The following is a 12,988-nucleotide window of genomic DNA, read 5'->3' on the forward strand; positions in this document are numbered from 1 at the left end:
GGTAATCCCCCCGGCAAGGAACATCCACCATCCACTGCTGGACCGAATGATCCAGGTCAGAGACACGCAACCATGAGAGTCTGCACATCACTATATCTTGGGCAGCGATTCTGGATGCTACATCAAAATTATTGAACGTACCCCTGGCCAGGAATTTTCGACACGCCTTCTGCTGCCTGACCACCTGGCGAAAAGGCTCGGTCTGCTCCGGAGGAAGTGCATCAACCAAGCTAGACAGTTGCCTCACCAAGTTCCGCAAGTGGATGCTCGTGAAGAGCTGGTATGTCTGGATTTTGGCAGTGAGCATAGCGGCCTGATACGCCTCCCAAAAGAGTCCAAGTTTCTAGATTCTCTGCCTGGGGGTGCCGAGGCATAGTCCCTAGTACTCTTGGCCCTTTTGAGAGCGGAGTCCACCACCATGGAATTGTGAGGTAGCTGAGACTTCATCAATCCAGATTCCCCGTGGATCCGATATTGGGATTCAGTTCTCGTTGGGATCATGGGGTTAGACACAGGTAACAACCAGTTTCGCATAAGGACTTCCTTCAGTACATTATGCAAAAGGAGCCGTTGCAGCCTCTCTAGGTGGAGAAGGATAATCCAGGACCTCGAGCATCTCAGCCCTGGGCTCATCCTCAACCTCCATAGGGACGGGAATAGACGCAGCCATTTCCCGAACAAAGTAAAGAATAGACTTTCCGGTGGAGAAATCCTCCTTTCTGGTGGAGGGGAAGGTTCAGAGGGAATCCCATAGGACTCGTCAGAAGAAAAGTACCTGGGATCCTCCTCTTCCTCCCATGAGCGCTTTCAGTATCGGATAAGACATCTCTTAGAGCAGTCCGAAACTGAGCCTGTCTCGACGCCGAGGAACAATGTCCTCCATTGCGGTGTCGGGAAGTCGACGCCCGCCTGGACTGCGGTGAAGCTTCCTCCACCGACGTCAAAGGAGAGTCGACCTGGGTGGCAGCTGACACCGATGCCGCAGGCGGCACCAAGGTTGGGGACCTCACTACAGGCGAAGGGCCAGAGACCGCTGCAGCAGACGGTATGGAAGGTGCAAGCATCCCGGATACCGATGCAGTCTGATGCAGTAACCCTTCCAGAAACTCTGGAAGCAGGGCCCTGATGCGCTCGTTGAACGCTGCCGTTGGATAAGGCTGTGGGGTTGGTAAAGGAGCCGGTGGCAGAATTTGTCGAGGCTCAGGAGCAGGTACCGGGCTGCTAGACCGATGCATCGGCACCTCCTGAATAGAGGGGGAGCGATACTCTCGGCGCAGACGCTTCTTGGGTGCCGAATGCCTCGAAGCTCCCGGCAGCGTGTGTTGAAGGAGAACGATGACGGTGCTTCTTTGGCTTTGCTCGACGTCCGTCATCGAGACTCCTCGGTACTGATGAGGAAGACGTGGAGGTTGGTCCCGGGGAGCCTGCATAACAGGAGGCCTCAAGACAGGTGGAGACCCACTCGATGCCTCACTGCTCCCAGCACGAGTTGGTCGTTCCGCAGCCATTACCTTTGCTCCCGACATCGATGCGTCCCTCGATGTTGATGTCGACGCCACCGACCTCAGTAACGATGCCGAAGGACCGGACTGAACCCCAAAAAGCTTCTGTCATTGGGCCTCTCGAGACGCTTGAATCCGTTTCCTCATACAAAGACACAGACTACAAGCGGCTGGGCTGTGGTCGGGCCTAAGGCACTGGATACACCAAACGTGGGTATCAGTACCCGAGACAGTCCGGTTGCACCAAGTACAACGTTTGAAACCGCTGGGTGTCTTCGATGACATGGACGAAAAAACAGCTTCGGCAAAATCAAAAGACGTGATCGTGCCTATTTATTTATTTATTTGTTACATTTCTATCCCACATTTTCCCACCTTTTTGCAGGTTCAATGTGGCTTACATAATACCGTGAAGGCGTTCACCAACACTGGTAGAGAAACAAATACAATAAGGTGTTGTGTTCGAATAAGGTTCATGTGTACAGACACATTTAGGAATCATGAAGAGGAACAGATGAGTTAGTTTATGACATTACAAGTTTTGGTTTCATTGTGTTGCATGGTTCAGGCGTTTAAAGTTGGGTCAGTTGGGTATGCCTTTTTGAACAAGTTGGTTTTTAATAGTTTTCAGAAGTTTAGATAGTTATACGTTGTTTTCACAGCTTTTGGTAGTGCATTCCACAATTGTGTGCTTATATAGGAGAAGCTGGATGCATATGTTGATTTGTATTTGAGTCCTTTGCAGTTTGGGTAATGGAGATTTAGGTATGCTCGTGTTGATCCGATTGTGTTTCTGGATGGTAGGTCTATAAGATCGGTCATGTATCCCAGGGCTTTGCCGTAGCTAATTCTGTGAACCAGGGTGCAGATTTTGAAAGCTATACGTTCTTTTATAGGGAGCCAGTGCAGTTTTTCTCAGAGGGGTTTGGCGCTTTCAAATCGCGTTTTTCCAAATATGAGGGATCTTATTTTTAAGATGAGTGGCAAAAAATCGAGATTGTGCCCCACTCTTGTAAGATCTCCTGGGCAATACCCATGTTGAGAGACTGCTTGTGTGGCTGCATGACCTGACTCACTCTGTATGCCAGAAAATTGTTTTTCCCTGCCAGGTAAGTGGGTCTGAGTACCATGCGGTGGAAAAGTGCCCACTTCCACATCCCAGCTGCTTCCTAATTCAAGAGGTACAATTCTGTGCCTCCATGCTTGATGACATAGTACACTGCAACCTGATTCTCTGTCTGATCCAACCCTTAGTGTGCAGCCCATCTACCCTAGGTTGGAAGCATCTGTCGTTAGCATCTTGTGGGTTTGTGGGATTTGCAATGGTAGTTCCTTGTCCAAATTGACTCCATGAAAGAGAGTCCTTCAAAGAAGGCATTACAGTGCTAACATCCTGAAGGTTCCTTGTGGCTGCAGTCCACTGGGAAGATAGGATCCACTGAGTTGACCTCAAATTCAGGCATGCCATGGAAGTGACATGCCCAGTGGAGACCATGTGACCTAGCAATTTCAACATCTGCTTAGCTGATAATCTGCTGACTCCAGTGAACTTCCCAACCACAACCTCCAGCAGCTCCAATGCACTCCATTACTGGATGGGCTAAGATGAGACTTGAAATAGTTTATAATGAACCCTAGTAGCTCCAGAACCCAAATGGTTCTGTGCACTGATCCTTTCGCACCTTCCTCTGATGTGCTGTTTCCAGCCAGTCATTTAGGAAAGGAAATATATGCACCCCCAGCCTATGTAGCAATGATGTGACTACTGCTAGATATTTCATGAAAATCATGGGTGCTGATGGGATGTCAAATGGCAGAATGTTATATTGGTAGTGGAATTTCCCTACTCTAAATCTCAGATACTTCCTGTGACTGAGATGTTTCTATATGTGGGTATATATATCCTTCAAGTCCAGAGAGCATAACCAATCTTTTTCCTGAATCAGTGGGAGCAGGGTGCCTAAGGAAACTATCTTGAACTTTCAACTTGGCTGGGTACTTGTTCAGGGTCCTTACATCTAGGATGGGATGGAATTCTCCTGTCTTCTTTACGACCAGGAAGTATTTGGAGTAAAATCTCTTCCTTTTTTCCCTGGTGAATGGGTTCAACTGCACTGGCCTATAAAAGGAATGAGAGTTCCTTTAGAACAGGTTCCCACACCTTTTCGGGTCACAGTGCTCCTAGGCTATACATTTCTTCTCAAGACTCCCCCACACCCTGTCCCACCAGTAATGAGTCCTACCTTTGCTGGTGGGGGTGCCCAAGCCCCACAACTTAAGAGGTCCACTAATGCGTGTATGAAGAGGTCCACTAATGCGTGTATGAAGAGTCTGGCGCCACGTGGCTGCAGCTTGTTTTGCCACTGCTGCTGCTCATCTAGAGAAGCAGCAGTGGAATGGATGGGTATGTGTGGGGGAGCGGCGACAGAGGAGGCAGATGCTGGACTGGGGGAAGAAGTAGAGGTTTGGGTGGTAGTGGGAGGTTGGGATTTTTCCACGGCACCCCTGAGAGTTTGCTGCGGTACACCAGGGTGTCACGGTGAACAGTTTGGGGACCGTTGCTTTAGAAACAATTTCTGGTGCTAAGAACTTAGTTCTGATGCTCTTGGTGGGCAGTTTGAAGGAGGAGTGGCCTAGTGGTTAGGGTGGTGGACTTTGGTCCTGGGGAACTGAGTTCAATTCCCACTTCAGGCACAGGCAGCTCCTTGTGACTCTGGGCAAGTCACTTAACCCTCCATTGCCCCATGTAAGCCGCTTTGAGCCTGCCATGAGTGGGAAAGCGCGGGGTACAAATGTAACAAAAAAAAAAAAAAAATCTTTCCAACTGAAATATGTAGCCTGCCTGGACTATTTTGAGAACCACTGGTCTGAGGTTACAAGGGGGGCCTTTCTTGAAAAAAAATTCAGCCTCCCTTCTACTAGAAGGTCGTTCAGAACAGTTATGGGAATTGCAGCTATGCTCTTCTGGAGCCAGTTAAAAGATCGTCCCTTGCTTTGTCTGGGGAGCTGGTTGGGACTTTTGGGTCCTCTGTTGCCATGGATGGGAGCGAGAGACCTGGTTATTCTGGGGTGGGGGGGGGGGGCTGAGAGGGGAGAGAAAGCCTATGCCTTTTAGTGGAGTAGGTCCTTGTCCTCTACTGCCCTCTGCCAAAATGCCTCTTGGATGTGTAGGCCAAGCTAGGAGTGGGCCAGGATACTGACTTGGCAGTCTTGGAATGCTTCTTGACAACATCTGTGATCTCTTCCACCTTGTCACCAAACGGATTATCTCTTCCAGCACAGAACATCTGCCAGCTTCCCTGAACTACTGGTTCCAGGTCTGAAGCATGCATCCAGGTGAGTCTGCATAACCCAGTAACTTTAGTGCAGCATATACTTTCTGCACTCCTGTTCTTTGGCTGACAAAGTTTTTCAGCCTTCTCTTGAGGAAGAATGTCTGCAAACTCTGCAACACTGTGCACAATGTTCTGCAAGGGCATGTTGATTAGTAGCTGATAATAAGCTATGAAGGAAGTGAAGATAGCATTCTGGAAAACATTTCCCCAAAAGGCTCCAAAGGTCCAAGCCTCCCTTCCTGGGGACACTGAGGAGCTCTTGTCTCTTCAGAAAGTAGATTTGATCAACAAGGAATGGTGAAGAAGCTGTAGCTTCTTGAATCCCAGAGCTTTTGGACTCTATACATAGTTAACCTTCTTATTGACTTGCTGACCAGAGAAGGACGTCTCTCACTGATTCATCTGCACCAGCGTAAGGAATCTGTGCTGGGGGAGGGAGATGTCAAACTGAAGGATGTCCAATGTCTAGGCCATGGGCTCATTCTCAGTCTCCAAATCAAATGGAACAGCCATTTCCTATACAAAATCAAGAAAAGGAGAGCTCCTCTGGAGAGGACTTTCTTCTTTCATGTGTGTGTGTGGGGTGGGGGGGGGGGGGAGGGAGCAGGGGGTCTGAGAGAAGACAAAGGGAATCTCCCTCCGAGAGGACCTCTGTCATCTCCCGAGACACCCGAGTGGTCCAATTCAGACTCATAAAAGTATAGACCGGTGAGTCTGACGTCGGTGCCGGGCAAGATGGTGGAGGCTATTATTAAGAATAAAATTGCAGAGCATATACAAAAACATGGACTGATGAGACAAAGTCAGCACGGATTTAGTGAAGGGAAGTCTTGCCTCACCAATCTAATGCATTTTTTTGAGGGGGTAAGCAAACATGTGGACAATGGGGAGCCGGTTGATATTGTATATCTGGATTTTCAGAAGGCGTTTGACAAAGTGCCGCACGAAAGACTCCTGAAGAAATTGCAGAGTCATGGAATCGGAGGTAGGGTATTATTATGGATTAAGAACTGGTTGAAAGATAGGAAGCAGAGAGTAGGATTGCGTGGCCAGTATTCTCAGTGGAGGAGGGTAGTTAGTGGGGTCCCGCAGGGGTCTGTGCTGGGTCCGTTGCTTTTTAATGTATTTATAAATGACCTAGAGATGGGAATAACTAGTGAGGTAATTAAATTCGCCGATGACACAAAATTATTCAGGGTCGTCAAGTCGCAGGAGGAATGTGAACGATTACAGGAGGACCTTGCGAGACTGGGAGAATGGGCGTGCAAGTGGCAGATGAAGTTCAATGTTGACAAGTGCAAAGTGATGCATGTGGGTAAGAGGAACCCGAATTATAGCTACGTCTTGCAAGGTTCCGCGTTAGGAGTTACGGATCAAGAAAGGGATCTGGGTGTCGTCGTCGATGATACGCTGAAACCTTCTGCTCAGTGTGCTGCTGCGGCTAGGAAAGCGAATAGAATGTTGGGTGTTATTAGGAAGGGTATGGAGTCCAGGTGTGCGGAAGTTATAATGCCGTTGTATCGCTCCATGGTGCGACCGCACCTGGAGTATTGTGTTCAGTACTGGTCTCCGTATCTCAAAAAAGATATAGTAGAATTGGAAAAGGTACAGCGAAGGGCGACGAAAATGATAGTAGGGATGGGACGACTTTCCTATGAAGAGAGGCTGAGAAGGCTAGGGCTTTTCAGCTTGGAGAAGAGACGGCTGAGGGGAGATATGATAGAAGTGTATAAAATAATGAGTGGAATGGATCGGGTGGATGTGAAGCGACTGTTCACGCTATCCAAAAATAATAGGACTAGAGGACATGAGTTGAAGCTACAGTGTGGTAAATTTAAAACGAATCGGAGAAAATTTTTCTTCACCCAACGTGTAATTAGACTCTGGAATTCGTTGCCGGAGAACGTGGTACGGGCGGTTAGCTTGACGGAGTTTAAAAAGGGGTTAGATAGATTCCTAAAGGACAAGTCCATAGACCGCTATTAAATGGACTTGGAAAAATTCCGCATTTTTAGGTATAACTTGTCTGGAATGTTTTTACGTTTGGGGAGCGTGCCAGGTGCCCTTGACCTGGATTGGCCACTGTCGGTGACAGGATGCTGGGCTAGATGGACCTTTGGTCTTTCCCAGTATGGCACTACTTATGTACTTATGTACTCACCTGGAGACATCAGAGTCTCTTTTTGCCTTGCAAGATTGACATTCTCTGGGCCAGGGGTGTCAAGGTACTAAGGATTCCCAATGCCATGAGGAGGCCCCCCTCCCACGAGGAACTGGAAAGCGACACCAGTTCAGTGCATGTCGGTTTCAAAGCCCCTTGGGGCCGCAGTGTCAATATGGACTGTCTGAGGTGCTGGCATCGATGCCCTCAATGCCATAGCCTCCTGACTGAAAAATGCTCCTAGAGCTGCTTCTCAAGAGCTGCCATTGATGTTGTTTGGGGCTCACCTGGTTGGTAATGTCCTTCGAAGTCATCAGGATAGTATCGATGACCTAGTCTTGGTTTGATGGAGGCTGGTACACACTGTTCAGTTCCTGGGAGGGTGATCGGCCCTCATGTTGGGGACGCTTCAAGGACATTGGTGACTGATGCCTCGTCTCAATGGTGATCTTGCATCTTGGCCTCTGCCTAACACATGGCATCAGAGCTCCTTGGGGTTGGCAAGGAAAATGATGAATCCTTCCTTGCCCTCAGAGGATGCCTGATCCTGGTGGCTGCTATCGACACTCATAAGAACATATGAATAGCCATACTGGGTTAGACCAAGCCAATCCAGGTCACAAGTACCTGGCAGAAACCCAAATAGTGGTAGTGTGGAAGTTATCTCAATGTTGGTGCATTCTTGGTGCCGGATCCAGTTCTAGAGCCTTAGAGACCCATGCCTCCGATGCTATGGTTGATGGGCCAGACTTTTCAGTGCCAAAACTTTAAAACCACTGGGAATTTTCTGGGACATGTCAGGTAAAACAGCTGAGGCAAAATCAAACAGCTCAGTGGTGAAGAGAGGTCCTTGACCGGGTGCCTGAGGCCTAGGGGGATCTAGTGGGCCATAGAAAAGAAAGGAAACCTAAAAGTGCTGAAAACCTGACTGGAAATTAAAGGGAAGAGGGGGAAGACGAAAGGACACTGGCCCCTTATGAACCACTGAGGAGGAACGGACTGCAAACCACAATGACAAAATAAAGATTTTTGACATGAGCTGTGAGGGACACAAGGAAAGCATGTCTATACTACTCCATACAAAAAACTAGATTGAACAGATCATGCATGACAACAGTGGGCAGGAAGACACACGTATGCACAGTAGGCTGCTTCCAAACACTTCTGGAAGAAAGCTGGGGAGTACTTGCTGTGCTGGGCTCCATTGGATGACATCAGCCATCAGTTAAGAATATTGCCATCCTGCTCGTCCTTAGAGAAAAGATTTTCATGACCAAGTTGCATTTGCGATGCGGGATGATAGAAAAACAAAAAAGAGGTAGATTTACCCTGGAACTCCAGGAGGGGAGAAGAGTCTGCAGCTGTGGTAGGGTCAGACCGAAAACCATTGGTTTCTCTTGTTGATTTGGACTTATCCTTCTAAATTCAAAAAGCAGACATGAGATTAGTAAACAAGAGTAGGAGGAAAATACTAAAGGTCACAGCTAGAATGTGATATGAAATAATCAGGTCACATATTCATTTATATTCTGTTATTTGATGTTGAAAACTGTCAACTCTAATGGTAATTAAATAAAAGGAATATTAAATTAAAATCTGAACAAATACAACATAATTTGTACATTACTGCTATATAAAAATTTATTCCTGAAATTTCAAGAAGCAGATAAACATCCAGTTTTCTCTGCCTACAGTAAAGCAAAGTTGCTTACCTGTAACTGAAGTTCTCAGTAGACAGCAGGATGCATCAGCCACACAAGAGGACAATATCAGTCAACTGCACTGAGGAGTACGTCTCTCAGAGCTCGGAAAGAACCAGAAAGCTTTTCTGAGCATGCATGGGAGTTTTGTGCATTCATATCTCTATGCTAGCATCTTAAGTGGTGTCTGCGGATCTCAAGGTGGCAAAACAACGTGAGAAGGAAGTGGCCATGGCCAGAAAGATGGTAGGCTGCATAAAGAGGGGTATAACCAGCAGGAGGTGTTGATGCCCCATACAAGTCATTGGTTAAGGTCCCACTTGGAGTACTGTGTTCAGTTTTGGAGGCCATATCTTGTTAAGGACGTAAAAAGACTTGAAGCAGTTTAGAGAAAGGCAACAAAAATGGTATGGGGTTTGTACCACAAGACATATAAGAACAGACTTGATGACCTGAAAAATATATACCCTAGAGCCATGATGGCGAACCTATGACACGCGTGTCAGTACTGACACGCTTAGCCATTTTCGGTGACACGCGGCCGCATGTGGCCGCATACAGAGAAGCAGCGGCGTTCCCCGGGGCGGATCGCCGATGCGTCCCCCCCCCCAGGTGCAGCGCGACCTCCCCCCCCCCGGCGAAATCACCCCCCCCCCGGTGCATGTTTACCCGATGGGGGGGTGCCGTGTGCGCTCCTATTGGCTCCCTCCGAGTCCTCCGCTTGTTCCCTCCCTGCTGCTCCCTCTGCCCCGGCTCCTGCACGGCCGTTAGGGGATCTTTGACCTCACTTCCGGCCGGCGGAGCAGAGAGCAGCGGAATGCCGTGGGGGACGCATCTCTGGGGGCCCTGTGATCGCCATTACCACATAACCACAGTAACCATCATCCAATCTACTGTTCTGGGGTGTTGTGGATTTCTAATTGACCATCATTGCTGAGATAGGTGAGGGGGAGGCTGGGAGAGGCGAGGGCATGTGCTATGGGTGCCGTTTCCCACCATTAGAAATAGCGGCAGCCATCTTAATTTACATAAGGTGGTCAGTTAGGCTAGTTAACCCCTAATTGCCTGCAGGGCTAACAGGCTATCTATAATTCTATCTTCTGTCACTGCCCCCCTGATGGAGAACCCAAAAAATAAAAAACCAAGGTTAAGTAAAGGAAGTGGTAGTAGCAGTAGCCGACCCTTTCAAGAGACATGGACCGAGATGTATGGCATTATAGAAAAAAATGGCAGATCATTTTGCGTTCTATGTACTGAAACGGTAGTAAGCAGAACGTGGAATATAAATAGACATTTTGAAACTAATCATTCCCAGCTCTTGAAAAAAAGTGAGGATGAAAGGAAGGAATACATTTCCAGGCAGCTACACTTTTATAAGAGCCAATCTAAGTCCATCCTTAAATTTGTAAAAGGTTCTACAAATTTAACATCTGCAAGTTTGAGCATTGCTCACTCCATAGCTCAGCATGGAAAAGCACTCAGTGAGGGAGAATTTATTAAAGAAACTCTCCTAAGATGTGCACCAGTTCTATTTCACGATATGCAGAATAAAGATGCAATTATTAAGAGAATATCTGAGTTACCAGGAAATTTGGAGTGCCTGGATCCGATTACCAGACACTTTTAGCACCCTGAAAAATATAGCAATGGCTTTACTCACAATTTTTCCCTCTACGTAGTTTTGTGAAACCTTATTCTCAGCGTTAAATAATATCAAAACCAACAAAAGAAACAGATTGAAAGATGAAGTTAGTAGTGCTTGCTTGGGCTTGAAGTGTACAAAATACCAACCTTCAATTGAAGATTTAGCCAATGAAATTCAGCAACAAGAAAGTCACTAATAGGCAGATTAGTTAAAGAATTCCCCCTCCCCCTCACTTATCTTAGTTCACGGCACCCCACACAAGTTAAATAATATCAAGACCAACAAAAGAAACCGACTGACAGATGAACAAAGAAGTCACTAAGCAGGTAAGTTAAATAATTAGTTTTTGGTTTATTAAATAAAGTTATATATTACAATTATACATTTTTGTTATTTAAACTATAAATATCGCGAAATTATGGTTTTTTTCTCAAAGTGACACACCACCCGAGTTATGCTCGGTTTTTTGGCGAATTTTGACACACCAAGCTCAAAAGGTTGCCCATCACTGCCCTAGAGAAAAGGAGTGATATGATACATTCATAGTAATATGATACAGACATTCATATTAACATACAAACAAATCTTTTCCAGAGATGGGAAGGCAGTAGAACTAGAGGACATGAATTGAGGTTGCATGTCTGACTCAGAAACAACATCAGGAAGTACTTTTTCATGGAGAGGGAGGTAGATGCTTGCAGGCTGAGGATCTAAACTCAAGCGCTATTCTGAAAAGCGCTATAAAAATACCACTGGAATAGCAAAGAACGCCCTAATGCTCAAAGCTAATGAGATGCAAATATAGACGCACTCATAGCTTTGAGCATTAGGGAGTTCGGCGGGAGGATTGTGCGTGGCACATTCACAGAAGAGTTCAGCGGCAAGCTCAGCTCCTGTGTACATGCACCTGGTAAAACCCGAACGTGAAGCAAACATTGGTGTGTGTTTTCTGCAGCCTAAAAAGATTTTTTATTTTTTTCTTCTGGGTGCTTATATTTAGATGCAAATAACAGACACCAGTGTGTGCTTAAGGTTTTTTTTTTTAAGCATGGCTGCTTTAAATTTAGATGCAAGACAAGAATACCAATGTACTGGGCCAAACTGACAAATTAAAGAGTAGTAAATCACCTGGACCGGATAGCATACATCCAAGGGTACTCAAAGAACTCAAGCATAAAATAGGTTACATATTACTAACAGCAGATTAGCAATTTCATTATATATCTCACTGAATTTTTTACTATTATTTTTGATTATGTTTTCATCCTTGTTCTGTCTTATGCTTATTTTAATATGCCATTTATGTTATCGATTTTACTATTACCATTTCATTATTGTTATTTTTATTGGCGTTATTACGGGTCACATACACATCTGGAGTTAAATAAAGTTACCACCGGCTGATGAGATTCCTTGGTCCACCCCTACTCTTTTATACTGGTTTTTGGACTACACCTGGGGGTTTTCTTACCCTGACCTGTTGGTTGCTGTTTGATATATTTCAGAAGAACATGCCCCAGTCCTAAAAATCCATTCACAGTCCTCATGGCCATCTTGCACCCGCACAAACACCACTATCCTGCGCACCACAATCTTGCCCCCCACCAGCACTCTTCACACCCAGAATAACCTCCACTTGATCTGGGCTAGGTCACTTAATCAGCAAACACTTGCCCAAGAGCCCAAAGTTTCTCAACATGTAAGTTTTTAAACCTCCTGAGAGGATCTCCAGACCATCCTGCCAATTCCCCAAACTTCCATCCCCACAACTACTGCCAAAATAACTGTTACCTAATTCAAAAATAGAAACCCCCAAATCTTTATTGAATACTGCTCCCAACCCTGGGGACGCATCAGTCACAACAACACTGTTCCATGCGTTCCCACTGTAGAAGTGAAAATATATATGCTATCCATTGGCAAGGAGCTTCTACACAATCTCATCAGTAGGTGAGCCCCATTCATAAAAAAATAAGCCAAGGCAAACTTGTGGAAGATCTGTCCAGGGTGCCTGGCTACCCTTCTGTGCATAGTTCTAGCATTAGGAGTTTCCACTCCCCCGCGTAGCCAGTGGTGTGCTGGAACCGGCTCGCAAGAGCCGCTTGTTAAATTTTGACAGCTCTTGCGAGCCCGTTGTTCTTGGGGGCGAGTCGGCTCCATTGCAGGAGGTAAGCATGGCAGGAGGACGCCATCACAGGCCATGCTTACCTCCCCTCCCGCTCCCAAACATGTCCAGCGATGTCCTTCGCCCCCACCCTCCCCTCCCGCTCCCATCCGTCAGTTTCTATTACCTCCCTCGAAGCGCCGTGTTATTTAAAGCCCTGCTGCCCGTCTCCAGCCTTCCCTGCTTGCGTCTGATGAGTTTGTGCCCTTAGTCCTGCCTTCTGACGTCATTCTGACGTCATTTCCTTTTTCCGCGAAGGCAGGATTGAGGGAACGAACGAACTCATCAGAAGCAAGCAGGGGAAGGCTGGAGACAGGCAGCAGGGCTTTAAATAACGCGGCGCTTCGACGGAGTTAATATAAAAAGATGGATGGGAGCGGGAGGGGAGGGGAGGGTGGGGGCGACGGAGAATCACTGGACATGGATGGGAGCGGGAGGGCAGGGGAGGGAGGAGAATCGTTGGGTATGGATGGGTAGAGGG

At 46.9% G+C, this 12,988-nt stretch overlaps 1 protein-coding gene across 5 annotated transcripts in view; it reads right to left on the reverse strand.

Moving 5' to 3' along the window:
* The window catches only part of BCL7B (BAF chromatin remodeling complex subunit BCL7B), a 122,532-nt gene that overhangs the window by 30,420 nt on the left and 79,124 nt on the right, over positions 1 to 12,988 (reverse strand). For all 5 annotated transcript variants that reach the window (XM_030222471.1, XM_030222469.1, XM_030222467.1 and 2 more), the window contains one exon: positions 8,327 to 8,417. In XM_030222471.1, the coding sequence (XP_030078331.1) occupies positions 8,327 to 8,417 (91 nt within the window). The remainder of the gene's footprint in view (positions 1 to 8,326; positions 8,418 to 12,988) is intronic.

The sequence above is a fragment of the Microcaecilia unicolor genome, chromosome 13 (genome assembly GCF_901765095.1).
Source record: "Microcaecilia unicolor chromosome 13, aMicUni1.1, whole genome shotgun sequence".
Classification (NCBI taxonomy): Eukaryota; Metazoa; Chordata; class Amphibia; order Gymnophiona; family Siphonopidae; genus Microcaecilia; species Microcaecilia unicolor.